Genomic DNA, 25,927 nt, shown 5'->3' on the forward strand with positions numbered 1-25,927 from the left:
TCTCGAATGTTCTCAGTATAGCTGTCTCGTTCTAATCATGCTATCTCTTTCACTCCTATGGAAAATTTCGCCATATACTGAAATGTACTTCAGAGGCCCATAAGGGGTCCTGAAAATGCCTGAAAACGGGTTTTCAGGTTATGGCGTCATCGGATAGAGGGTGGCCTGAAACGGACTGAAAACATGTTTCAGGCGCCTGAAAACAACGGCAACTTGGGTGAAATTTGGTAAACTTAATATGTGATAGAGCATCCTCTGAAACGGCCTGAAACAGTATTTCAGCCTGCTGAAAACGCCTCCAAGGGGTCGAAAAACATGATCAAAGTTTAGCACCTAACCCACCGTCGTAACAATATATAGACGGAAAATTTTAAAATGTACAACAGGATGGTTCGGCAACACGGTTGAGATAAATGAATTCGTGTTTAATGAATACACAGCAGACGGGTTTTTTGAGAGAGATCATTTTGTGCTGGATAAAAGGAAGTATCCGTTTCACTTGGTACACTGTGGGTATTTTTATGGTACCTAGTATTTTCTCCGTAAGTTTTTTCGTCTTCGTGCACCAGGAAATACTCTCTGTCTTTTTGAATGACGTTAGCTGTTTCAATACTTAAAGGTAGCACGGCGGATCGGCTAGCGCAGCGTAGGACGTCCACCAACGAGATGGACGGATAATCAGGTTAAATCAGGCCGCAGAATCGAATCTTGCATTTAAAGTTCCATGATCAGAGGCAACCCGTATCTGTAGGCAGTTGTCTCTAAAACCAAGTATTTTTCGTATTAAAAATACTTTGTAGGTACAAGGTATTTTTAAAGCGAGTACTTATGTTTGATGCCCGCGGCCATTTTCTTAATGAAACCGAATTGTTTCCGTGCGTATCAAAAATCCATCAGATGACAATTATTTATAAAGTACAAAACAAAAAACGACGTTAATTTTTTTTTATTATAATGGACTTTAAAATTAAGCGTCAAGGTATAAAATTGAGTAATGATGTTTTGTCGTGTTTTTAATTACACACTAAAAAAGAATAAGTTCTACTTGGTACTTTAAAATATGGACTATTTATTTTTTATCGAGTATCGGCCGGTTAGACTGTTGGCTAAAAAAGATCGATGAATGTAGAGGAAGCGAGAGTTGTATGCCAGGATCGTAGCAAGTGGAAGGATGTAGTCTCTGCCTACCCCGTTGGGAAAGAGGCGTGATTTTATGATAATGATGATAGTAAGACTATTGGCTTCAATTAAACATTTCTTTAGTTAGGTTAAGAAAGAGATGGAAGTCATTCGTGAAATGTGAAAGAAAAAGATGGAATATATAAATAAGTAATAAAGATCAAACTTCTTCGTTCGACGTTCAACCTCCAGTTTTATATATAAGCTCCTTGGTCTTGGTCGTCACCAATTCGATTTTTTTATAGTCGGCCTTGTCAAGTGGCCAGGTCGAAAAGGTACCGTTGTAGGTTGGATAAAAGTAAATTCAATTTATTGTTATTCTCACTTTTTGTATTATTTTACTTTCCTCACAGTCGAAATGAAAAGTAGAGTGTCTAACTCGGGTGAAATTACCCATTTTCCCTCAAACTATTGGCGCTCTCACTTTGTTTGAGCGCCAGAAATATCTCGGGTGAAATGGGTCACATTCCACCCTTGGTTATCAATCTACTATTTAATCCCCGACGAAAAGAGGAGTTTTATAAGATCGATGCCAATGTCTGTCCGTGGCATCGTAGCTCTAAAACGTATGGACCGATTGTGTGTGTGTGTGTGCTGTGACGAGTTCTTGAGTGGAGACCGCATCTTGGAAATCGTAGTGTAGGGCGCCCTCCGGCAGGTGGAGTGACGATCTGCGAAAGGCTGCTGGTAGAAGCTGGATGCATCTAGCCGAGGACAGGATGCAATGGCGCTCGTAGGGGGAGGCTAATGTCCAGCAGTGGACTGCTATAGGCTGATGATGATGATGATGATTGTGATGCGGTATTTTTAATCGAAAGCTAGCTTAGTCTAGTTCCAGATGGTTCTTAGATACGTTTGATTAAAATCGGTTCAGACGTCAACAATCTACGATTTCGGTGAACAAACGTTAAATACATAAATATATTATCGATAGTGTGGACGCACTATTACAAACCAACCAACCAATATGAATGTGGTTGTGAGTACTAAGTTCAATATTGACTGTGTTTGTGTAATTAATTATCATTGGAATGAATACACCAATGTTTATTTAAGGAATATGGTGACAATCGCGCATTGAATAAAAGTTTAGGTGAACATTTGATGCGTTAAGTTTTTTACTTAATGAGCGAATCCTTAACGATTGTAATGAATTTCAGTACCTACCTAACAATAATTTAACATCGATTTGCAAAAAAATACCAATAGGTTTGGTATTTAATCCTAAAAGGATTCTCTCAAAGTGCCTTAATTCGTCTCTATGGACAAAATATTTTTATTCCTATAAAAATATTTTCTTCATGGTAACAAAAAAAATATTTTTCCATACAAAATGAATATCGATAATTTCGGAGAATAGTAAATCTCTTCCTCTTGTTAACTGTTACTTTTATATGTTTTATGTGAAATAAAGCGTTATACAATACATTAAGTTCTTCTAGAAGAACGTACGTGAAATAAAATTTGTGCCCGATTTCAATCATAGACATTTTCTTTTAGTTTGGTTTTTAACTACTTATCAGTGTATAACTTTCCTTGGCAGCACACAACTTTACTTTGCAAGCTCAATTTGAACTATCTCAAGATGTTTAGTTTTTTTTAATTATGCGCTGAGGCTAAAAAAAAAAGGTAAAAAGCAAAAAACACCAAGTGGCCCACAGCTGTTAAACAAAAGCTACCGCATAATCAAATCACGAAATCAATTCGACACCTTTACGCTTTTACCGATAAAAAAACATACACTCTACCCCTTTACTCATAAGACTGCTTATGGCCCAAAACTACCTCATCCCACAAAGGATATAAAAACAAACATTATAAAGCAGCTCCACTTTTTTACCTCCAACTCTAGCGCAATACATTAACGACCTTTTCTAGCTTTTGAGAATGCAAAGTTATGAGTTTTTTAAAACAAGGCATTTTATCAAACCATTGTGTGACCCCTTTGATTCTAACAAAGGGTGCAACTAACAAGAATTCAAAGGCTTTTTAAAAACCCACTTAAGACAATTAAGCTTGTTTTTAACCCTTAATTTCTAGAGCTCTAAAAAGTCCCAGATATTTTCAACCCTGAACATTCCCATTTAGGGTTCAGTAAAGTTCAACACAGCTTTTATTTCGAGTACGCGTTTATGAAATGAATGAGGTGTGAGATTTTTTTTGCACTTGGGAAATTTTTCAACCTTTATTTGAAGTGTCGGTGATGATTTTCAACCCGATAAGGGTGCTAAGAGTCGTGGAAGTTTTGAATTATTTGTAAGTTCGTGTTTTGTATTATTTTATTCCTAAACAATACGTTTGCTTAAATCTAATTAAGACATAGCAAATATGAGCCGAGCAACCGCTTTTGATTTCAATGTTTAATTAGTTTTCGTTGACATAGAATATTAAACAAAATGTATGCGGTTGGAGAAATACAATACGGTTGTATTTGGGTACATTTCTGAAGCATAAAGCCGTTTACAATAACAATTACCCATTGCCAGCACGTTAGTTGCGTTAGGTTTCGGATTCTAATACATTTAGAAAACTTTGGCGCATCAGTAATTTTAAAAGTAAAGGTACTTGAGCATTGGTGTACTGCCTTTTCGGCGAAATATGTTTCGCCAAATTTCACTTAGCAACCTACCTTTCGCCGAAGTTTAATTTGGCAAACTAATAGGTGGCATAACTTTATTTCGCAACATTTTTAAATTGCAAAATTTTACTTCATCACACTTTTAAGTGGCAAATAATTATGTAGCAAATGATTGGCTTAGGCAAATAACAAATTGTCAAATAACATTTGGGCAATTTTTATATTGCAAAGTTATACTTTAATTTGATTTGTGCGAGCGAGCGAAGCCAGCGAGCAAGACGGTTCGGAGCACAAGCGACTTGGATAGTTTAGGTTCAGAAGGCTAAGGCGGGATCGAAGCTCCGGCTTAGCCTTCGATGTTAGGTTTTTTTTTTGCAGCCAGGATAAATGACACTAGAAAAGTAGGTTGGAGCCATTCAATATGTTGCTAAATTAAGGTATGCCAATCAATATATTTCACGAAAACATAAATGACATCTTAAAAAATTTCCAGGTAATAATTTGCATAATAATAATTTATCGAATCATTAGTTGGAAAATGATATCAGTGCGAAAAGTTGAGTTGGGAAATAACATTTCGCCTAAATAAAAATATGGGATAAATAGTTTGGGAGTTAATAATTTGCTAAATAATTTTCGCTGATACATTAGTAAACCTTGAGCATTTACTTGAGAACGAGCATTCTGGGGAATGGTAACAATACAAGTAAAAGCTAACAAAACAGGAGCGTGTTAGCGAGCATTCTAGATTCTGGTGAGCATTCAAGCAAAGCGACGGTAAATTTGCCTCGGGCTTTTTGCCATCCGAAATCATCGTGAATAAAAAAAAATACTGGCGTTTACTAGAATGTTTCCTAGAATGTTCGTGTAAATATTCGTGTCAATGTTTGACTTCATATCTGGTTGTGTTCGTTCGACAAATTTAAAAACGGTGAATGCTCGATGTTCTTTGAACATGAAACTACCATAAGACTCACTTAAATCGAGTTTAACTGACATGTTTCCGACCTAAGCGGTGGCGTGCAGTGCGCGTTTTGCAGCAGCCGCCGTGTCGCGTTGCTCCTAGCTAGAGGAAGGGCTAAGAATGAGTCCGAAACATGTCGAGCTAAACTCGATTTAAGACGTGAGTAATCCAGGTTTTTACATTAAGCATCCTCGATGTTCTGTTATAATCAATCTTATAAAAACTAAAGAAAATCCATAGTGAACTAGTTTTTTGCTAACTTCACGCAGGATAATACAAGATCACTTTATAACTCCAAAGAACGGGGAAGTTTTGAACAACCCCGAACTTGTTAGGGTTGAAATATGATCTATGATCCGCTTGTACTCTGAGGTTTCGTCCCGTTTAGGGATCATGCCGATTTGTGTGTACGATAACAATTTTATTTTCATCTCTCCTGTTCGGTACCTATATAGCCGGGTGGAAAATTGCGTTTTCTTCTCTAGGGTGGAAAGTATTTTTTTTTCAATTAGGCACGAAGTCGAAGATAATTGAGTTACGTCAATGACACTTTTTTCACGTTTCGGCATGGCCCTCTAGATGCACGTCGTAACCAAGGAGTGTATATACAACACTGGAGGTTGAACGCCGAACATCCGTTTGAAACAAGAAATTTGATCTTTATTACGTCACGAACATATTCCATCTCTTTCTTTAGTTAGGTTAAAAAAGAGATTGATGATTCCTGAAATATGAAAGAAAGAGATGGAATATATAAATCCATACTAATATTATAAATGCGAAAGTAACTCTGTCTGTCTGTCTGTCTGTCTGTCTGTTACGCTTTCACGCCTAAACCGCTGAACCGATTTAGATGAAATTTGGTACAGAGATAGAATAGGCCTTGGGAAAGAACATAGGCTATCTTTTATCGCGAAAAAAAGGCTTTAAGGGGTTGAAATAGGGGATGAAAGTTTATAAGGTGGAAGTTCGCCACTGTCGAAGATAACACCATGAAACTTGGCATTTAGGCACTTAATAAGAAATAAATCTATATCTGTTTGAGCTGTTTTGAAAATTCGACCTGTGGGGGGGGGGGGTGAAATAGGGGATGAAAATGTATACGGAAGGTCGTCATTATCTAAGATAAATCGATGGTTCTCTATGAAACTTGGCATTTGGGCACGTGATAAGAGATAAATAGCTATTTGTTCGCGCGTTTTTTAAAATTCTTCCTGTGAGGGGATGAAATAGGGGATAAAACTTTATATGGAAGATCGTCATTGTCGAAGATAAATCGGTGTTTTTTTATTAATCTTAGCATTTGGGCACGTGATAAGAGATAAACAGATATTTGTTCAAGCGTTTTTGAAAATTTTACCTGCGAGAGATGATGTTAGCAGAGAGGATGATGCAGTGTTAGCAGAGCCTTCTAAGCTCAAGCAAAATGTTCGCAATGTGGGGTCATTTTAGATGGCTAATTGACAGACAGTCAGACATGAAAAATTATAATTTTCAGATTTTTCTTATTTATTGTGCTATATAAGAGCTACCTTTATGCAAACTTCCAAGTTTCCAAGACAACCGGAAGTACCCTATTACTTTTTCTGTTAAGGCGATTTACATGGAAACACCTTTTTAATGACTGTAGCTTTTGATTGCTTTGCCTTTTGACTTAGAAGTTTGATTTTTTCACAGCTTTCGGGACTATTGACCTGAGTTTAGGGTTTCAATTTCAACTCGATACCGATACTCCGCGCGTTTACGAGATAAAGGGTCTTCAAAGACAGACGGACGGACGGACAGCAAAGTGATCCTATAAGGGTTCCATTTTTTCCTTTTGAGGAACGTAACCCTAAAAAACATTTGTTCCGGCGCTTTCAAATTTCGACCTATTTACTTGAAAATATGGGGATGAAAGTTCTTAAGGAATTCCAAACAAATTGCTATAAGTATATTTATCGGGAATATGTGTAGCTCACAGATATGATATGAACAAGTGAATGAAGTCCGTGGTGTAGCTATGCTTAGTAAAAATGCCGTCTTAATTATAATCCTACCCTCCTTACTTACAATAAAGGATGTAAGGTGTTAAGAGTAAACTATGAATTAAGTAGTCCTTTTATGTTGGCAGGGTATAAATACACGTCGTATTGTTAAAATGTGGCTTCCCGCAAAATATTTATGTTTTACCAAAGAACACGGATGGATGGATGTAAGAGCAAAAAAAAATTAGTTTATATTTATAGCAATGTTTTAAAATAGATTACTTTTAAGTAAACCATAGAAGTTTCTATGTGCTTTTATTGGGTAAATAGCTATCCTAAATAAATTAAATACTTCCCAAAGTTAGTATTCCACGCGGACGAAGTCGCGGGCAAAAGCTAGTAAGTAATAAAGGTCAAACTTCTTCGTTCGGCGTTCAACCTCCAGTTTTGTATATAAGCTCCTTGGTCGTGAGTCGTGACCAACTCAATTTTTTTTGTAGTCGGCCGTGGCAAGTGGCCAGTCGAAAAGGTACCGTTGAAATTTGGATATAAGTAAATTCAATTTATTATTATTCTCATTTTTTTTGTAGTATTTTACTTTCCTCACGGTCGAAATTAAAAGTAGAGTGTCTAACTCGGGTGAAATTACCACCCTCGGTTATAAATCTACTATTTCCCGTTCAATACACGCCAGGTAGAATACAATACAATTACTCATTTTGTACACTACAAATAGTAAGCGATGTAGAAAACAGGTACACAGAGAAAATTACAAGTTTAGCGAGATAGATACGAGTACACGCGGAGTATCGGTGGTTCGATTCCGGGCTCGCACTTCTGTGTTTTCGAAATTCACGTGCGAAATCGCATTTAAAAAATTACCAAGTCCTTTGCAGTGAAGGGAAATAACGTGAGGAAATCTTTACAAAACCTGCGAAGTTCTTAATTCGCACAGGGCCCGCGTGGGAACTACGACCCAAGCCCTCTCATTATGGGAGGAGGCCTGTGTCCAGCAACGAGCCGCATATAGGCTTGAATGAATGTATTGATTTAATCAAACGAGGCGTGAAAGATCATTTCTTATAAGATTCAAATCAAGAGGGACAGCTTAAGTCCAGGGGCAACCATAAATACGTACCTAATTATATTTAACCGTAATATGAATGCCTGTCTGGACAGTTAACTTTTTATCATACTACGTTTTAATTTCACTAAATATTTCGAAGAAAACCATTATATTATTTATTTAATTTTAAATGCTTCATAAGCGTGCAAATTTTCCGTGACACCAAAAAGTTGATTAAATTCTAAATTTAAATCCACGTCACGTCCATCTCTTTATTATTATTTTTTTAGCTATATTAGTATGTCTATAAAAATTATATTAAAATTAGACTAACTTTATTTCGAAAAATATCCTAAAAATATATTATTAAATATTTTACGTACTAAATGGTATATTTATTGAAGGAACACAATTCATCATTTTCGTTAATTAATGCGACTATTACATATTTTGCTCATCCCTTTCGTAATCTCAACGTTTTCAGCCCGAGTTTGAAGCCAAGATACCCGCTTGCAAGGCTATAACGTTAAGGCTATTTTAAGCTATCACGGTTTTCTTTTTATTATTAAAAGTTTGTAAGAGCCTAAACGGTGCAACCGCGAACGGGGAGCAACCCCCCGCTGTTCTGTTTCTTGGCAACTTCTGAACTTTCACCATATTTCATTTATCGTTGACTGGCAAAGTCGGTGGGTTCGCCCGCATTTTTACAATCTGCTACGCAACTTTTGGATTTGTTGAATTACTATAGGTATTAGATACCTACCTACTTCTTTTTACTCTCGGTGGCGAAGACTAAAGGTACCTTTAGTACAATTCCAAGACGGGCTGAGCTGAGGCTGCCGCAGTGCTGTCTGTCGCTTCTATTCCAAGCGCGGCGACATTTCGCGGCTACACAACCTGCTGCAGTGCTGCCTCAGTCACTCCCGTACCTTCGCGTGAGACAGAACGTGTGTACGCTTTGCGGTTCTCGACACCACTGGTGCAGCGGCCTGCGGTCGCCGGCTGCAAACCGCAGTAATGCCGCGCTTGGGATGACTTTCATAGAGATTCTTACAAACCAGTGGTGTCACTTGCAGTCTGCAGTCTGCAGCCCGTCTTGGAGTTGTACCTTAAAGTGGCCACAACTCAGTGGCTTACTGTACTAAGAACTACAGACCCTAAATCTTATTTCAGGATCGCGTATTTCATAATCCTAAGCGTTTTTTAGGATTCCGTACCTGAGTTGGCAAAAACAGAACCCTTATAGGATCACTTAGTTGTATTGCATTTTACATGTACAACTATTTATTTGTACATAAAACAAATAATAGTGAATAAGACAAAGAGATGTGCAAAGGCGAACTTATTCCTTAAAGGGATCTCTTCCACTTCTTCTTTTTAGTTGATCGTCTATCTTGTCCGTCCATGTCCATCCGTCCGTCCGTTTCTCAAGACCCTTTTCAGAAACGCGTAAAGGTATCAAGCTGAAATTATATTCATAAACTCGTTATAGGACCGAATCCCACTTGCACTTAACCAGTTTTTGATACATAAAATACACTGACAAAGTTGCTCGCAAATACAAGTCCAACGAAGCGGAATACAACCAATTACAGTTGCAAACACATTTCAAACCGGATCTGCAGGAAATTAATTTCGTTCTGTGATTATTCTGGCCCTATACTACGAAGGGTAAAATTCAAACTTAGCATCTTGCTATCCCGCTTACGCTAATATTATTTAATACGAGAGTGAGAGGGACGTTACGATACGAACTTTGATTTTCGAATTTCGTAGTAGCCGCCCCCCCTGATGCCGGGGGTGAGCTTTTCTCGACCGGTCAAAAGGGAGGTTAATGTTAAATGCATTCATAGAGGTTCGAAATCACTTCGTGTAACCACTTAATGATTGTCGACCGAAGTCAAAACAATGCTCCACATATAATTGAGATTGCAAATTGTGAAGTTGTACAGTCATACATTTATTTGGGATCGCTCATCACAAATACTGGAGGTTCCGAAGACTAAAGTTGACCAGGATATGGCGGGACAGGAATATCACTAAAACTACTAAAGTCCAACTAGCAAGATCTCTAGTGTTCCCCATATTTCTTTATGGTGCCGAAACGTGGACAGTCAAGGAACGCGAGAGGCAAAGAATTGACGCTCTCGAGATGTGGTGCTGGAGACGTATGCTTCGAGTGTCATGGACTCAGCACCGCACCAACCTGTCCATACTGGAAGAACTACAGGTGAAGGAGAGGCTATCATCCATAGTGAGATCTCGTATCCTCCGATATTTCGGACATGTGACTCGACGTGGGGAGCACTCTATAGAACGACTTGTGGTGCAGGGAAGGGTAAATGGGAAAAGATCAAGAGGACGTTCTCCCATGCGCTGGACTGACCAGATAAAAGCCCTAACAAATACTCCTCTCAACACTTGCGCCAGAGAAGCGACAGCCAGGGAGAACTGGCGTAGAATTGTTCGACGTGCTACGTGACCACGACTGCTCTGCCAAGAGTATCCGACAAAGAAGAGAGGAGAACCACTTAAATTCAAATGCATGTTGAATTAAATTCTTAAAACACCGCCTGCATTATAATTTGCAAAGGCTTACTCATGATTTATCTATACCTATTAAGTAACGAAGTACGAGTAAACTTAGTTTTAACTTTTAGATTAAGGTGATCGCTTTATTTTGCTTCATAAGTTTCACAGCTGAACAAAATCAAGTGGTTTTTATTGTTTGCATGCTTACCCAAGCCGAATTTGGCGCACAGATGACATGTATTATGTACCATCTTGTATGTACCCATTTTCTGCAATAAACTTTATCTTATCTTATCTTATTTTTTTACAATGACGAATCAATTGCGAAAAGCGGTTGTCCTCATCTGTACTAATGTAATAAAGTAATAAGTAAATATAAAGTATGTCTGTCTCTCTATTATCTCTTCACGCTTATTTCGCCTCTCAACAAAATTATTTGCAAGCCTGCATGCAGGCTGAATACACTGAATTAAAAAATATACAATGTACTCGTAATACCATCCTACTGTATTCTGGCAAATAAATACTTTTGACCTTGACTCTACTGATTTAAATGAAATTTGGTATAAAGATAATTTGAAGCCCTGCGAAAACATACGTGGATCATAGGACAGTTTTTATCCCGGAAAAATGCAAAGATCCCACAGGATGGAGATAAAGGATCTTTAGTAGCCTATAAAGTATATTTAATTTATAATAACTAAAAAGTGATTAAGAATCGTCCTAACAAAACATTTCGTATCTAAACACGCATAATTGCATCTATTTAGATACACTCCATTACGCCAGTCGATCAAGTTCGTGGAGGAAATAGATAAAAAAGCCACAAGACCAAATATAAAAGGGATGCAAGACATTAAAAATTTCGCCGAGTCATGTACAGCCGGCCACAAAAGTTGTGCTTGTACCATTAGACTCCATTGTTTAAAAAGTGATGGTTGTGTTTTGGCATCCTTTTGTCGATTGTATACATTTACTCGTATTACCCTAAAAAGTGCAAATAAAGTTAAATATTGAACGGAGCAATTTTTATTCACCCATTTATTTATTTATCAAAGAAGAGGTTGCTCGTGGCAGAACGGAGGATTCTGCGGAAGATTCTGGGGCCGACTCAGAGAGATGGCGGTAGTTGGAGGATAAGGAAAAACAGGGAAATTGAGGACCTGGTATCTAAGCCCAATGTTATAGGAGAGACCAAGGCGTCCAGACTCCGGTGGCTCGAGCACATTGAAAGGTTGGGAGAGGATCGAGCCGTGAAGAGAGCGTACTTGGGACGACCGAGTGGACGTAGGCCGGTTGGTCGTCCCAGGTACCGCTGGAGGGACGAGGTCCTGAAAGACCTTTTGGAACTCGGGGTCCAAGGCTGGCAGGAGCTGGCTCAAGATCGCAAAGCGTGGCGTAATCTGGTGTTGGAGGCCAAGACTCACTTTGGGTCACTGCGCCCTGGTAGTAAGTAAGTAAGTATTTATTTATTTTGAAGAACTCGGAAACGGCTCTAACAATTTCGATGAATTTTGGTATGTAAGGGGTGTCGGGGACTAATAAACGATCTAGCTTGGTCTTAATGCCTACGCGAATTTTCGAACGTTTTGCTAGTCTATATTTTACGAGTAATAAGATCTGTAATTTCGATAGATCTGTCACCAGAGTGGTGGTTCAGCGGTATAGTAGACTAGCAAGCTGGAGTTCTATGGTTTTTTTATTTATATTTTTTTTGTTTACACTTCACTTTTAAAGCATATTTAAACATGTTTCTTCTCCAAAAAGAAACACTTTTAGCTCGGCCATGTATTTAAGTATATTTAGTTTATCCTTTGCATAGTACCCATAACTAAATCTTTACTTACTTTGGGACATGGACATAAACGAGACTATCAGTCTCTCAAAGGGCCGGCAACGCGGCTGTGACACCCCTCGTGTGGGCAGGTGTCCATGGGCGGCGGTGATTGCTTCCCATCAGGTGACCCGAATGCTCGTTTTCCCCCGTTATATAAAAAAAATTGGTGTCAAGTGTATTTAACCATATCCATACTAATTATATTATAAATGCGGTCTTTTACGTCGAAACGGAGCGACGGATCGACGTGATTTTTGGCAGAGCGATAGTTTATGGGGAGAGTGGCATGGGCTACTTTTTAACCCAAAAAAACACGATTCCCGAGGAAATAAATAAATAATAAATAAATATCATGGGTCACTTGACACCAACTGACCTGGTCCCAAACTAAGCAAAGCTTTACTAGGCAACGGATAAACATACTTATAATAGATAAATACATACTTAAATACATATTAAACATCCAAGACCCGAGAACAAACATTCGTATTATTCATACAAATATCTGCCCCGGCCCGAATCGAACCCGGGACCTCAAGCTTCGTAGTCAGGTTCTCTAACAACTTGGCCATCCGGTCGTCCTTTTTGGCATAGATATAGTTTATGGGTCAGAGAGTGACATACGCTACTTTTTAACCCGGAAAAATTCACAATTCTCGAGGGAATGCGCGTGATAACTGAAATCTACGCGGGCGAAGCCGCGGGCAAAAGCTAGTAAAATAATAGAAATAGTGACCGCGAAGCTATACCCGTCAATAAACAAGGAGTGGGTAGGGTGTACCCACTGTACTTGTTTGACGGATATAACGATATGTCAATCATAGGACGGTATGGGTAGGTACTGACATGAAAGTGTAATGGATATTTTACGGCGTGACTTGGCATTTGTGAAGAATTCTGAGGGTAATTAAAATATGAGTTATAGTGAAGAGCGATGACAATTAATTGGATTACTTATGGTGTATGAATAGAAGTAACTAAAGTCGACATTCATATCGGATGTCATCTTCGACTTATATATGACTTACTGCTGGGCACCGGCTTCCTAACAGAATAAGAGAGCTTGGGTAGTGCTTTTAATATTAAGAATGTAATTAAGTAAATACATATACAGAGCGTCCCTAGACGAAGAAGGAAAGGGGTAGTCACTGGTCAAAAAATGATAAATTCGCAAAACAATCTAAATAAAGCGTGTGTGTGTATGTGCATTTGTGCAACCGTTGCGTTTTTTCCGCGCGTTTTGCGCTTTATTTAAAAAAAATATTGAAAACCTCTACCAAAATATCACGATAATGAGCTTCCCTAACAAGGCTACTTTATTACAGAACCCAAAGTAACGAGTTCTTATAATTAATAACCCTTTAAAGCTGAAGAGAACTCAATTACTGTCTCAAATCTGGTCTTAAAAAAACTTTTTTCATTAACTCTTAAAATCCACTTAGCATAAAGTACAAGACAGCTTGGACATAAAATCTTCTATTACGTATTTATGTCTGTATAAATCTCAAAGTGTGGTTATTACGCGTCGTCGTCTCGCCACAGAATAATGTGCTAAAGACTAAATTATAGCTTTAATTAATAATATCCTAACGAATATCATAAAGCCGTGGTGGCCTAGTGGTTTGACCTATCGCCTCTCAAGCAGAGGGTCGTGGGTTCAAACCCCGGCTCGCACCTCTGAGTTTTTCGAAATTCATGTGCGGAATTACATTTGAAGTTTACCACGAGCTTTGCGGTGAAGGAAAACATCGTGAGGAAACCTGCACAAACCTGCGAAGCAATTCAATGGTGCGTGTGAAGTTCCCAATCCGCACTGGGCCCGCGTGGGAACTATGGCCCAAGCCCTCTTGTTCTGAGAGGAGGCCTGTGCCAGCAGTGGGACGTATATAGGCTGAGATGATGATGATGAATATCATAAATGTAAATGCGAGTATGTGTGTTTTTTATTATGATACGTACCGGTCAAGGACTTTGCTTCATGGAACCATGGAACCATTTCACAGTAAACGTCATATTGACATCGCATTAATTAACAAGGACAATCGTCATGACTTTTCCTTTGAAAAGGTTCCATGGTGGCTCATGAATTAAAGTCCTTGAGCGTACCTACTGATATTTATACTGTAATCGCTTAATATTATAAAAGCCATAAAGCCATCATACAAATTAAGTCATCATCACAAGGCACCTCAGCCTAATACCGAGAGGGCTTTGGTCGTCATTGAGGATTGGGAACTTCATACACAACACTGAACTTCATAGCAATTTTGTGCAGGGTTTCTCACGATATTTCCGTTCACCGTAAAGCTTATGGTACTATCTAATTTTCAAAAGTAATTTCGCTCATGAATTTCGAAAAACTCAAGAGGGCTGGAACCCACAAAACAAGTACTCGATTAAACTTAAACGTTATAATTATTAGCAAGTCTCAAAAGCTGATAATAATCGATAAAAATCGTAACCACATATCTCAAAATCTACGTGTTCAAAAACGACTGCGTGCGCGCATAAATCTTCAAAAACAGAGACAGCGATACCGTCGTCCCATACATAACATCGATGCTAATCTTACGGCTCTCTAATTGACAGTTTGATATACTTGTGTGCGCGAAAGTCCCAAGAAATATAGTTAAAAATACCATACATGGAGACAGGTTTTATTGGTTAAAGCCGACGCTATGCTGTGCGGCATTGCTACAAGAATATCTAAGAGTAAGTATTCTAAAATTTTTCACCGACAATATTTGTCTCAAATGATTAATTTTATTATGAACGATTTTTTTGAAACTGTGGGTACTTGAGGATTGTTATAAAACTAATCTAACCTACAGCGCTCTACTATAGTCCTGAACTATATACTACTACTACTCAATACTCAATACTACTCTGTACTATATACTCAATAGTTAACAGCGTCAAAAAAAATGTATCTAAGTAACCAGATCTAGTTAACCTGAATTAACCTGATTAATTTGGAATTAACTGCAAAAAACGATTTTTAGTTGCTTTAAAGCAAATAAAGTTAGTTACTTATGCAAATAAGTAGCTTATTTTAAATAATTACAAAACGGATCACTCACGTCTGAAATCGAGTTTAGCTCGACATGTTCCGGGCTAATCCGTAACCCTTCTTCTGGGAGCAACGCGACTCGGCGCCTGCTGCAACACGCGCAGCTAAACTCGATTTCAGACGTGAGTTATCCGTTTTGTTATCATTTACTTAAAATGAGTGAGTCTCACGGTAGTTTCATGTTCAAATTAAGTAGCTTAATAAATAAGAATTGCCAAAAAAAAAATGTACGTCGTATCCACAGTTTCATTTTATAAAAAAGAAAAAATGACAGCAACAAAACGAAAACCATGAAAACTAATAATATAAACTAGTAATCCATACTAATATTATAAATGTGAAAGTGTGTGTGATTGTATGTTGGTCCGTCTTTCACATCAAAATGGATCGACGGATTGTCGTGATTTTTGGCATAGAGATAGTTTATGGTAGATTATATACATAGGTTATTTTTTATCGCGGAAAAATGCACAGTTCCCGAAGGAACAGCGCGCGATAACCGAATTCCACGCGGACGAAGCCGCGGGCAAACGCTAGTGTAGGTATTATATACGTTGCCGGAATTGCATGTGTTATAGACTAATTTTTAATGGTTATTTTTTTGAATTTAATATTTTAATCATTCATCTATGGCGAAATATGTTTTTTAAAAAGCTCCAACAAAAATATATGACGAATTTTGACTATAAAAAAGGCATACAATTCGATGAATGTAGGTTGATGATAAAGTAAAATAATAATAAAAATGAACTTTTAAAATCAGTCGCACATAACCACAAGCTTTCTAAAGCTTTGTAGCATGCGGCAAACGGGGAAATGTAGCACGTTGTACACTCCTAATAACCAGAACATTGAGAATACCATACATGGTTATGGCATTAAGGGAGATAGTGACAAATTTATATAAGTTAAAGTAAATTGTATGGACTCGGTCACGTAGAGGAAATAAATGGATTACATCGTCGGATTAAACGAGGATTGACGGTTTGAAGTTTGGTTTAAAATTGGATTTGCGATAAGTTTAACCTAAAATGGTGTGGCATTAAACAAGGGACAGTAGAAAGGAAAAGGACACAAACTATCACAAAGTGGAAACGATGGGATGAAATAAATGATCGAACACAAAATAATGAATTAAGACGAGTAGATGAATGAACGAATGAATTAATAAATGAATAAGTGAATGAACGAACGAACGAGGGATGAATATATGAAATGGACAGATGGATGGATGACTTAATAAATTGATGTTTTATTGCTGAACATGGATACTATGGATAGGTTGCGAAGATGTTAAGATATAAGAAATGTAAATGTTATGAAATAAATAAATAAGGGGTTTTCCATGTTACAGTGCAAAGAATGGAAGCAGCTGGAAGATGCCAATGTGTGGTAGGGCTTGCAGGCATGTTGTTTTTGTTGGGCCAAATCTTGCAATTTCATTTTGCCCACTTACAGTGACTTGAAGTCAACAAATAGTAAGAGCAGCAAAAAAGTTCATGTTATTTTTTTATTAACAATAGTTAATAAAAGTTTTGTTCTCGGGTGTTATTTTTTATTAACAATAGTTAATTAAAGATAGTAAGTGGACTGCTAGACATAGGCCTGCCATGGTTCTCTGCCGTTTAGGCAAAATATTTTTCGCAAATTTTAAACTTGGGAAATGAACACAAGTTTAAAATTTCTCCGAAACCATATTATTTTTGAACTTTCATAAAACAAACCTAACCTAACCTACTGTGCTCTATAAAACCATAAGAAAATATTCTGACGGATATTCGATATACATCGATGCATCGAAAACATCGATGTTTACAATGCGATACATCGAGTGTATCGATGTTTTTTCTTAAAACATCGAATCGATGATAACCAGTTAATTTCACAAAAACTAAGGTTTGACCACTAACATTTGTAAGAATGTACATCTCAAAACAGGTCATCTTTTCAAAGTGAATGGTTTTGTATGTACTTACAGATTATGAAAGGAGTTAGATCGAAGGATTATTTTATGAAAGATTAAAATCTAAACTTTAATAATAATAGCATTGGTTTTTTTCATAACCGTCATATACGAAAATTTTCACTCTGAAAATATTATCTGTTTTGAGATGCACGACTTTTCACATGACTACAGCTTTCTAATATAATGTTAGAAAAAGTATTCGATGTTTACAAAACATCGATGTTTTCATCCGATACGTCGAAATACATCGATGTACAGTTCCGATTTATCGAATCGAAAAAAACATCGATGTTTTTTCAAAGTGGACACCCCTAATCTGTTCTCCGTGCTAAATGATGTGCACAGGTAAAACCTTCTTCTACATTTATATCCAGCAAGAATTATATAATTATAAATTATAGCCAGCAAAATTTCTTTAAATCCCTTTCACCTAACAGTTTCTCCGACAGCTAGCACTTACTGCTCTCAACTAAGACAATTACGAGAATCTTAAGTCAGTGCAACTTAATTGCTTGCACTGGCAACAAAGCCTTTACAATTAAAAGTTGGGCAATTATGACAACTGCAGCGAAGGAATTAGTTAAGGAAAAAGTTGCAATGATATTATAGTTCCATGTAAATTATACATATAAGTAGGGCAAGTTTTGCCCACAATTTTGCTCGTGAGAACCATAGAGTAAGAAAAAAAACGGCCAAATGCGAGTTGGATTACGCACCGAGGGTTCTGTACTAATTTTTAAGTATAGGTAGTTCAGCTGTACTTTACTCGCTATTTTCAAACGTTTGACATTCATTTCATTTTAGGTCCGTATCGGCACGCATATTTTATTGTTTGTCATAACTCTTTTTTCTCTGAATCCATAATTTTTTCTGAATTGTTATAAAACAAGCCTAACCTAACGAGATGTATAGGAAAACCATTTAAAAATTTCGACGAAAAAAAAATTATGACTAGTAAACAATATGACAAACATTACATTATGACTTCCAAAAATTATGCGACTAGATACGTTAATTCTGCTTAAATATTCCGTGCTTTGTCTAATATTATGTAACAGGAATTCATTCTGCTTGTATTCCGTGCTTTGTCTTATGTTATATAACAGGAATTAAATAAAGTATAAATAACTCACGGTTGACGTCGATGGATAGACTCTCCGACACCGGCGCTATCGACGGGTCCGTCACTGCCTGCAAACCAGAGATGTTAATAATGACGTTGATTTATTGTCGCAAGCCTGGGGATGGATGATTATATATATTTAATGATCGATTGTGAATGATTACTGAAAATTCGGGGGTTTGAATAATGTGGTGTTTTAAATTTTGTGAATTCAAGCTAAGATTTTAAACAAACTCGCGTATAATTTGCGTTTTATCACCTTCTAAATTGCAGTGGCCTTCAGTTTTCAAAATGAGGTGAAATTAAGGGTTCACCATTGTCACAGAGAATACAAATACCTATGAAATAAAAATTTGTGAAGTGATTATTCGAAAACATGAATTATATGCAAAATCTGTAGTTGTTCAAAGATGCATTAAAACGATGAATATATATTTGTCAATCGTTGGTTGCGAAACTAAAATTTTGTATTTATTAATGTACTATCGTATACAGTATGAGGTATTCTGCTGCTTTGCTAGTGAGGGTTTTGAAATCTTTTATCGGGCCTCCCTCCGAAATAAGTAAATGACTGGCGATAAATTAATAGGACATCGAAATTAAGAATAATATTACTTAAGCTTTCGTGAGACATAATTTCACATAGTTACAAAATTAAACGGTTTCCATGTTTGCAAATTCAAATGGTGGTCAAATTCAAATTCAAATGATTTATTCAGTAAATAGGCCGCAATGGGCACTTTTACACGTCATTTTTTAAACTACCAGCGCTTTCGAAAAGACCATCATTGCCAAGAAGAATGCGCCGCAAGAAACTTGGCAGAAAGTCATTTTTTCAACATAAAATAATTACATACAATAATTGCATTTGGGAAGTATGCTTTCCAAAGGAAGAAGAGGAACATGCATCCTTTAGGCTCTGCGGAGTGTTTGGGTCAGTCATTTTTGATGATCCCCATTAGTTTTTCCTTGACCAACCTAGCCCATTTCATTACAATTTTAAGCCGAGTTAGATTTGCATGAAAAATCGTGCAAGTTGCATTACATTGCGGCGCTCGATTGACCACTGCAAACTCGTTGGCTTTACGGCCCCGCAATGTAATGCAACTTGCACGATTGTTCTTGCAAGTATAAACCTGTCTTTAAGCTTATGAGTAGCATTAAACTTACCTGGCATGTGATCTCAGTGCCCAAGTCAGAACGTTGGATTCTGAAGGACACGGACGCTCTGGCTTCGGAGTTGGCCAGGAGTGCATGTGCTTTCCACCAGGACACTCGCGCTGTGGGACGACCTGGTGAAAAGGTTACCAGGATTAAGATTGGATACACTGCCCCACACATGGCACAGGCGTGAACGTGTCAAAATATATTTTTTTTATTCGACTGGGTGGCAAACGAGCATGTGGGTCTCCTGATGGTAAGAGATCTCCACCGCCCATAAACATCTGCAACACCAGGGGTATTGCAGATGCGTTGCCAACCTAGAGGCCTAAGATGGGATACCTCAAGTGCCAGTAATTTCACCGGCTGTCTTACTCTCCACGCCGAAACACAACAGTGCAAGCACTGCTGCTTCACGGCAGGATTAGCGAGCAAGATGGTGGTAGCAATCCGGGCGGACCTTGCACAAGGTCCTACCACCATAATGGACAAAATACATAATGGTCGGTCACTTGATATAACATGATTTTCAGTGAAACTTATAATTATACAAACTTTTATGGTTGTATTATTACAGATTGGTTTAGGTTAGTTTATTTTGTAACAATACTGTAAAGTCGACGATTTCTGGGAAAATTGTATTATATCAAATGACCGTTCGTCTGTTATTCTATTTAAAGATTATATGTGTCGGCGGCCGATCGTTAAATTTGCCAGTTCACGAAATTCCTAGGCACATCATGAAATGGGCATTACCTTTTTTAATAACACCTGCGAAGACACTAATGACACAACACACAACACAACACAATAAAAACATACATACATACATAAAATCACGCCTCTTTCCCAACGGGGTAGGCAGGCAGAGACTACATCCTTCCACTTGGCATACAACTCATTCATCAATCCCAAACACATTAAAAAAAACGCTACACAAACGCTGAATATTTGCCCACACACAAAATATCTCTGTGAGGATAGACGTTTTCTAAAACACATCATAAATATGCTTTCTTTAAATTTAGGTAATACTAAGATTCTCCGTACAACGACTGCTTATTTTCATAAAAAAAATTAAATATTCTACGTGTAAAGTTTATTATCTCATGGAAATTACGAGTACATCCGATGCACCATTAAACCAAACAGTCACATAAAGAATGAATTTCACAAAACATAAAGCAGAAATCCGGCGAATCTCGTTTCGCTGTGCAAATAGAAAATACACCGTTTCCAGCCAAAAAATGGTCAAGCCAAAGGTCACTTTAACAAAGCGTTAAAATTGCACAAAAACTGGAATATTACACCGGAAACGCTAAAACAACAACCGGAAGGGGGAGAGAGAGAAAAAATGTGTGAAACAAAAGGGGTTCCGACCCGTGTCAAATAAAGCTGGTGGGTGGTGCGAGTGAGAAGAGAACAGCGGTGAGGAAAACGTTTCAAAACTAATATACTTAAACATATTGTCACAGGCGATGCCATCTATAGTAATATTTAATAACTCCCGGATCTATAGCAGACGATTTAAAACGTTTAGCGGAGTTCTGTTACATGGCGCCATTGTCGACGCTTTATTTCGAATGTCTCTGAGACCGCTTCCAATAAACCGATGAACACGCAAAATTGCTGCCTTAATTACTATTGACAAGGTACCGAGATCCCGACATAAGCAGTGGCGTGACGTAGTAAGTAGAAGTAGTAAAATAGAGACGTTCTGGACTTATGAATTTGAATAATTCGGAGTAAGAACCGTTAATAACGGAGACTTGATTAGTGATCACTATGATATGAAATTTATGAAAAACATTTTCGGACTTCCAATTCAAATAAAATATCATTCAAATAAATCTTGCAGGTGGTAGGACCTTGTGCAAGGTCCGCCCGGATTGCTACCACCATCTTGTTCGTTAATCCTGCCGTGAAGCAGCAGTGCTTGCACTGTTGTGTTTCGGCGTGGAGAGTAAGACAGCCCATCTTAGGCCTCTAGGTTGGCAACGCATCTGCAATGCCCCCTGGTGTTGCAGGTGTCTATGGGCGGTTGTGATCTTTCATCATCAGGAGACCCACTTGCTCGTTTGCCATCCAGTCGAATAAAAAATAAACAAATAAAATCATTTATTTTCATGTAACAAAGACACGTAGTAATAATCGGATAATACCAATAATCGAATTTCAAATTTTATGCGAACTTTGGCGCGTCTTTTTTCACATTTAGGCCTAACTGTGTCTAGGCCAATGTTGGCCCAATAATTATTACATACACATTTATGACATTATGCCCACACTTATCCGTTAAGAACCGCGTGTCGCTTGTTCTTTGACCCAGACCCGTTGTTCAACAAACGTTTGTCACTGATTTGGTGAAAAGCCTCAAATTAAAATTTTTGGGATTCTGTCGCCAGCTTTTGTTCAGATTAACTGTCCATCGGTTATACACAGGGTTAAATATTTTTAAACGCTTTTTAGGGTTCAGTACCTCAAAAGGAAAAAACGGAACCCTTTATTATTTAGAACTCTTGCAAATTGATATTTATTTTACCCTTATTTAATAGAGAGCGTGCGTGTATATGTGCACACTGCACTTGTGTTTTTAGTTTAACACAAGTTTTGTGTGATGATGGATCAGCTTGTTGTCCATCTGTCCGTCTATCCTTCTTCTGTCTCCCCGTCTTCCCGTCTTTCAACCGGATAGCCCAGATGGTTAGAGAACCTGACTACGAAGCCTGAGGTCCCGGGTTCGATCCCCAGTCAGGGCAGATATTTGTATGAATAATTATGAATGTTTGTTCTCGAGTCTTGGGTGTTTAATATTTATCTCATCATGTATATGCATATATAGCTAAGTATGTTTATCCGTTGCCTAGTACTTACCCATAGTACAAGCTTTGCTTAGTTTGGAACTAGTACAGTCACCAGCATTAATATCTGCCACAGCGGAGCGTGCAAAAATATCTGACACGTCCTTCCAAGTTTCAGCAATAGAAATAGAGTCGTATTAGATATTTATGCACGCTTGTTGTGTCAGATATTGGTGCTGGTGACTGTTCAATCCATACTAATATTATAAATGTGAAATTGTGTGTGTTTGTATGTTTGTGTCTTTCACGTCGAAACGGAGCGACGGATTGACATGATTTTCGGCATAGAGATAGTTTATGGGCCAAAGAGTGACATAGGCTACTTTTTATCCCGGAAAATGCACATTTCCTGAGAAAGCAGTGCGCGATAACCGAATTCCATGCGGACGAAGCCGCGGGCAAAAGCTAATGGGTATATATTGTTCCATGATATTTATTATTATTTATTTATTTATTTGCGTCTGTCCGTCTATCAATACCGTTTTCTCAGGAACGCGTTGAGGTATCAAAATGAAATATAAAAAAAATATATAACAAAAAATTGAACCGACTACAAAAAACCATGAAAATAATCTTCTACCAGTCTGAACTCGGTCGGTGCCTCAGCACGAGCCGCTGGGAATTGAATTGAATTCCCAGACGAACGCAAAAATATTTTTTCAAATCGGTTCATAAATGACGGAGTTCTGAGGTAACAAACATTTAAAAAAAAATACAACCCAATTGATAACCTCCTCCTTTTTTGAAGTCGGTTTATACTTAACTTCTAAGTTTTATCAGGACTCCGTCAGTTTGGTGGCTACCTCACATAAATTATGTGCAATGTCAATAAAAACCTTTTTTACAAGCTTTTATTTACATAGCTTTTATTTTCACCTGTCCCGTACTTACAAGTTAAATTCGACAAACTTCCAGTAGTCGGACTGACTTGAAATATGGAATACTTATGTATACATATTGCGTGACAATAAAATATTCTGGTAGTGACATCCTGATAGTTCGACCAGGATGGTCTCCGCAGGGCGAAATTCTTCAACGGTTAATGGCATTGACTTGACATTTGATATGCTAATGTAGTTTGAGTGACAATGTAAGTACAGTCAGCAAAAAAGCTTGTATTAAAAATGAAATTTATACCACAAACTATTTTTTTTAAATTTTCTTTTCAGTTATATTTTGGAGTTCCCATACATGTCTACAACGTCGAGACTTGGATAGTTTGTATTGCACATCGCTAATGTTAGGTAGCCACCAACCTGCCCGCTTGATAAATAGCTATCAGTTCGATTCTACGTACCTCCAACAGCGACGCAGGTCAGGTTGACTTCGGTGCCTTCGTCGTAGGGTCCCAGGATACCCCCTTGGACCTCGTTCCCGTCCTGATGCAGGATGACCAGCCTTTCGGGGGGTACTGTTGACAAGAGGTTAATTATTTCTATGTTATTTTTATAACCTACTATTTTTTGTACAATTTGAATTTTAGAGCGTATTGGTGATTTAGGTGTAATGCTGTAATTTTTAAGATTGGTATTTTTTATTTCAACTCCTAATTTTGTTACTTTTCCCGTCATCCCGTAAAACCCATATCGAAAATACAAACCGAAACATAGATACAGCAGATGAGGGCTACAGCATAGATGTCGCTAGTGTCGCTGCTTAAGTGACTAAATAAGAAACAAAAAACAAGCTGAGATATGTGGTGCATAGGAGAAATTCGTGTCAGTACTGCTGTCCAGTGGTAGTGTAGCGGTATAGCACACAGCACGGAATGCTGAGAACCTGGGTTCGATTCCCAGCGCTGGTCTCTTTTTCTGGTTTTTCTGTGCATCTTTGTTGAACCCACGAACCTCTGATTGAGTGGCCATAGTTCACACCATTTGACTTCCACGCACGCTTTCCGCGCTGTGTCCTCTCAATCTGAAAAGAGGCCTGTCCGATGTCTCCAGCAGTGGTACGTATATAAGCTGGGATGATGAATGATTGATGAGACATACGCACATAAATTTTCGCATTTATAATCTTAGTGAGATTTCTCTGTAGGTGTGCATGTCACTGAACTCCTCTACAACGTCGAGACCGAATTTAACGTTTATTTTTACAAGTTTTATTCAACTTACCATGTATGTATGTCTGTATGTAAGTGCGGGTCAAACCTTGCAAGTTTATGACCCACTTCTGGTCGGATTGACTTGAAATTTGGCATACCTATGTAAATTTAGTGACAATGACAATACAATAATCTGCCAATGACATCCTGGTGATCCTGCCAGAATCGTCTCTCCATGACAGAACTCCTCAACGGTTAATGGCATCAACTTGAAATTTGGTACGGATTGAATTTTGGATGACAATACAAGTACAATCAACAAAAAGTACAGTCAGAAAAAGAGCTTGCAATTAACAAAGAAAAATTAACAAAAAAAATATTACCTACAATTAGACTTTAGATGGCGCGGCGATCGAGTTCTAACGTACGGAAATCAGTGATTCTTTTAAACACTTGTGTATTACTGTTGGGTAGCAACTACATTGGATTTGATGGGTAGATGGTAGATAACAAATTGTTCTCGAACAAGTCGAGCTGACAGCTCCCACCCCCGTCAATGACCTCTAAGAAAGTTCGGGAGGCATACCCTCGATAAAAAAGCCACTAAAACCGTAACGGGCTGGAATACCCCAAATTGGAAGTGCGTAAACGTATCGGATAGCCGCAAAACAGCTTCTCTGACGATCTGGGTAGAAAAATGCGACCGTTACGTTGAAGGAGACCCGGCCAATAGTAATTTAGCTCAACAGCTTCTATTACTTTAAGGACGGCCGTGCATGAAGTTCAAAGGACTGGTCAATGTAGGTATTGTATTGTAAACTCTTTATTGTAGAATTTACAATGTCAAATGAGTTAAATTCAATAATAATAATAATTATTAAAATCAAGAATATTAATATAGTTACATATGTCAAATTTATGAAATAGGAAAAATCAATCATACAAAAAATAAAATAATTATAATGTCAAGGCAATAAAATTCAACATAAAATAAAAATAGTTCAAGAAGCCGTGGTGGCCCAGTGGTTTGCAAGCAGAGGATCGTGGGTTCAAACCCCGGCTCGCACCTCTGAGTTTTTCGAAATTCATGTGCGGAATTACATTTGAAATTTACCACGAGCTTTGCGGTGAAGGAAAACATCGTGAGGAAACCTGCACAAACCTGCGAAGCAATTCAATGGTGTGTGTGAAGTTCCCAATCCGCACTGGGCCCGCGTGGGAACTATGGCCCAAGCCCTCTTGTTCTGACAGGAGGCCTGTGCCCAGCAGTGGGACGTATATAGGCTGGGATGAGTTCACGAAACTGTGAAAAATGTCAGCAGATAACAAAATGGCTAGCTCAGTTATGCGAATAAAATCGATCGAATCTGCATTTAAAGTCACAGACAACCTGTAAATTTTGGCTTGCAGAAATTAACATGGCCAGAGATTTGACAGCTGGATTGACATTAGTAACTTCAACTTTTTTGTTTTTGGCAACTGGTCGCTTTAGGTTAGCAACCACTACTGCCAATGACTCCTGACAGCAGCAAAAGTGTATGTTGTGTTTGGCCAGTTTTTAAAAAACAGTTTCTTT

General features: G+C 37.9%; 1 protein-coding gene across 4 annotated transcripts in view; it reads right to left on the reverse strand.

Annotated features, from left to right (window-relative positions):
- Positions 1-25,927, reverse strand: part of LOC141444020 (nephrin-like) — a 475,083-nt gene that overhangs the window by 26,650 nt on the left and 422,506 nt on the right. For all 4 annotated transcript variants that reach the window (XM_074109455.1, XM_074109456.1, XM_074109458.1 and 1 more), the window contains 3 exons: positions 23,602-23,715; positions 19,453-19,574; positions 18,293-18,350 (listed from right to left, as the gene is read on the reverse strand). In XM_074109455.1, coding sequence (XP_073965556.1) covers positions 18,293-18,350; positions 19,453-19,574; positions 23,602-23,715 — 294 coding nt within the window. The remainder of the gene's footprint in view (positions 1-18,292; positions 18,351-19,452; positions 19,575-23,601; positions 23,716-25,927) is intronic.

The sequence above is a fragment of the Choristoneura fumiferana genome, chromosome 29 (genome assembly GCF_025370935.1).
Source record: "Choristoneura fumiferana chromosome 29, NRCan_CFum_1, whole genome shotgun sequence".
NCBI lineage: Eukaryota > Metazoa > Arthropoda > Insecta > Lepidoptera > Tortricidae > Choristoneura > Choristoneura fumiferana.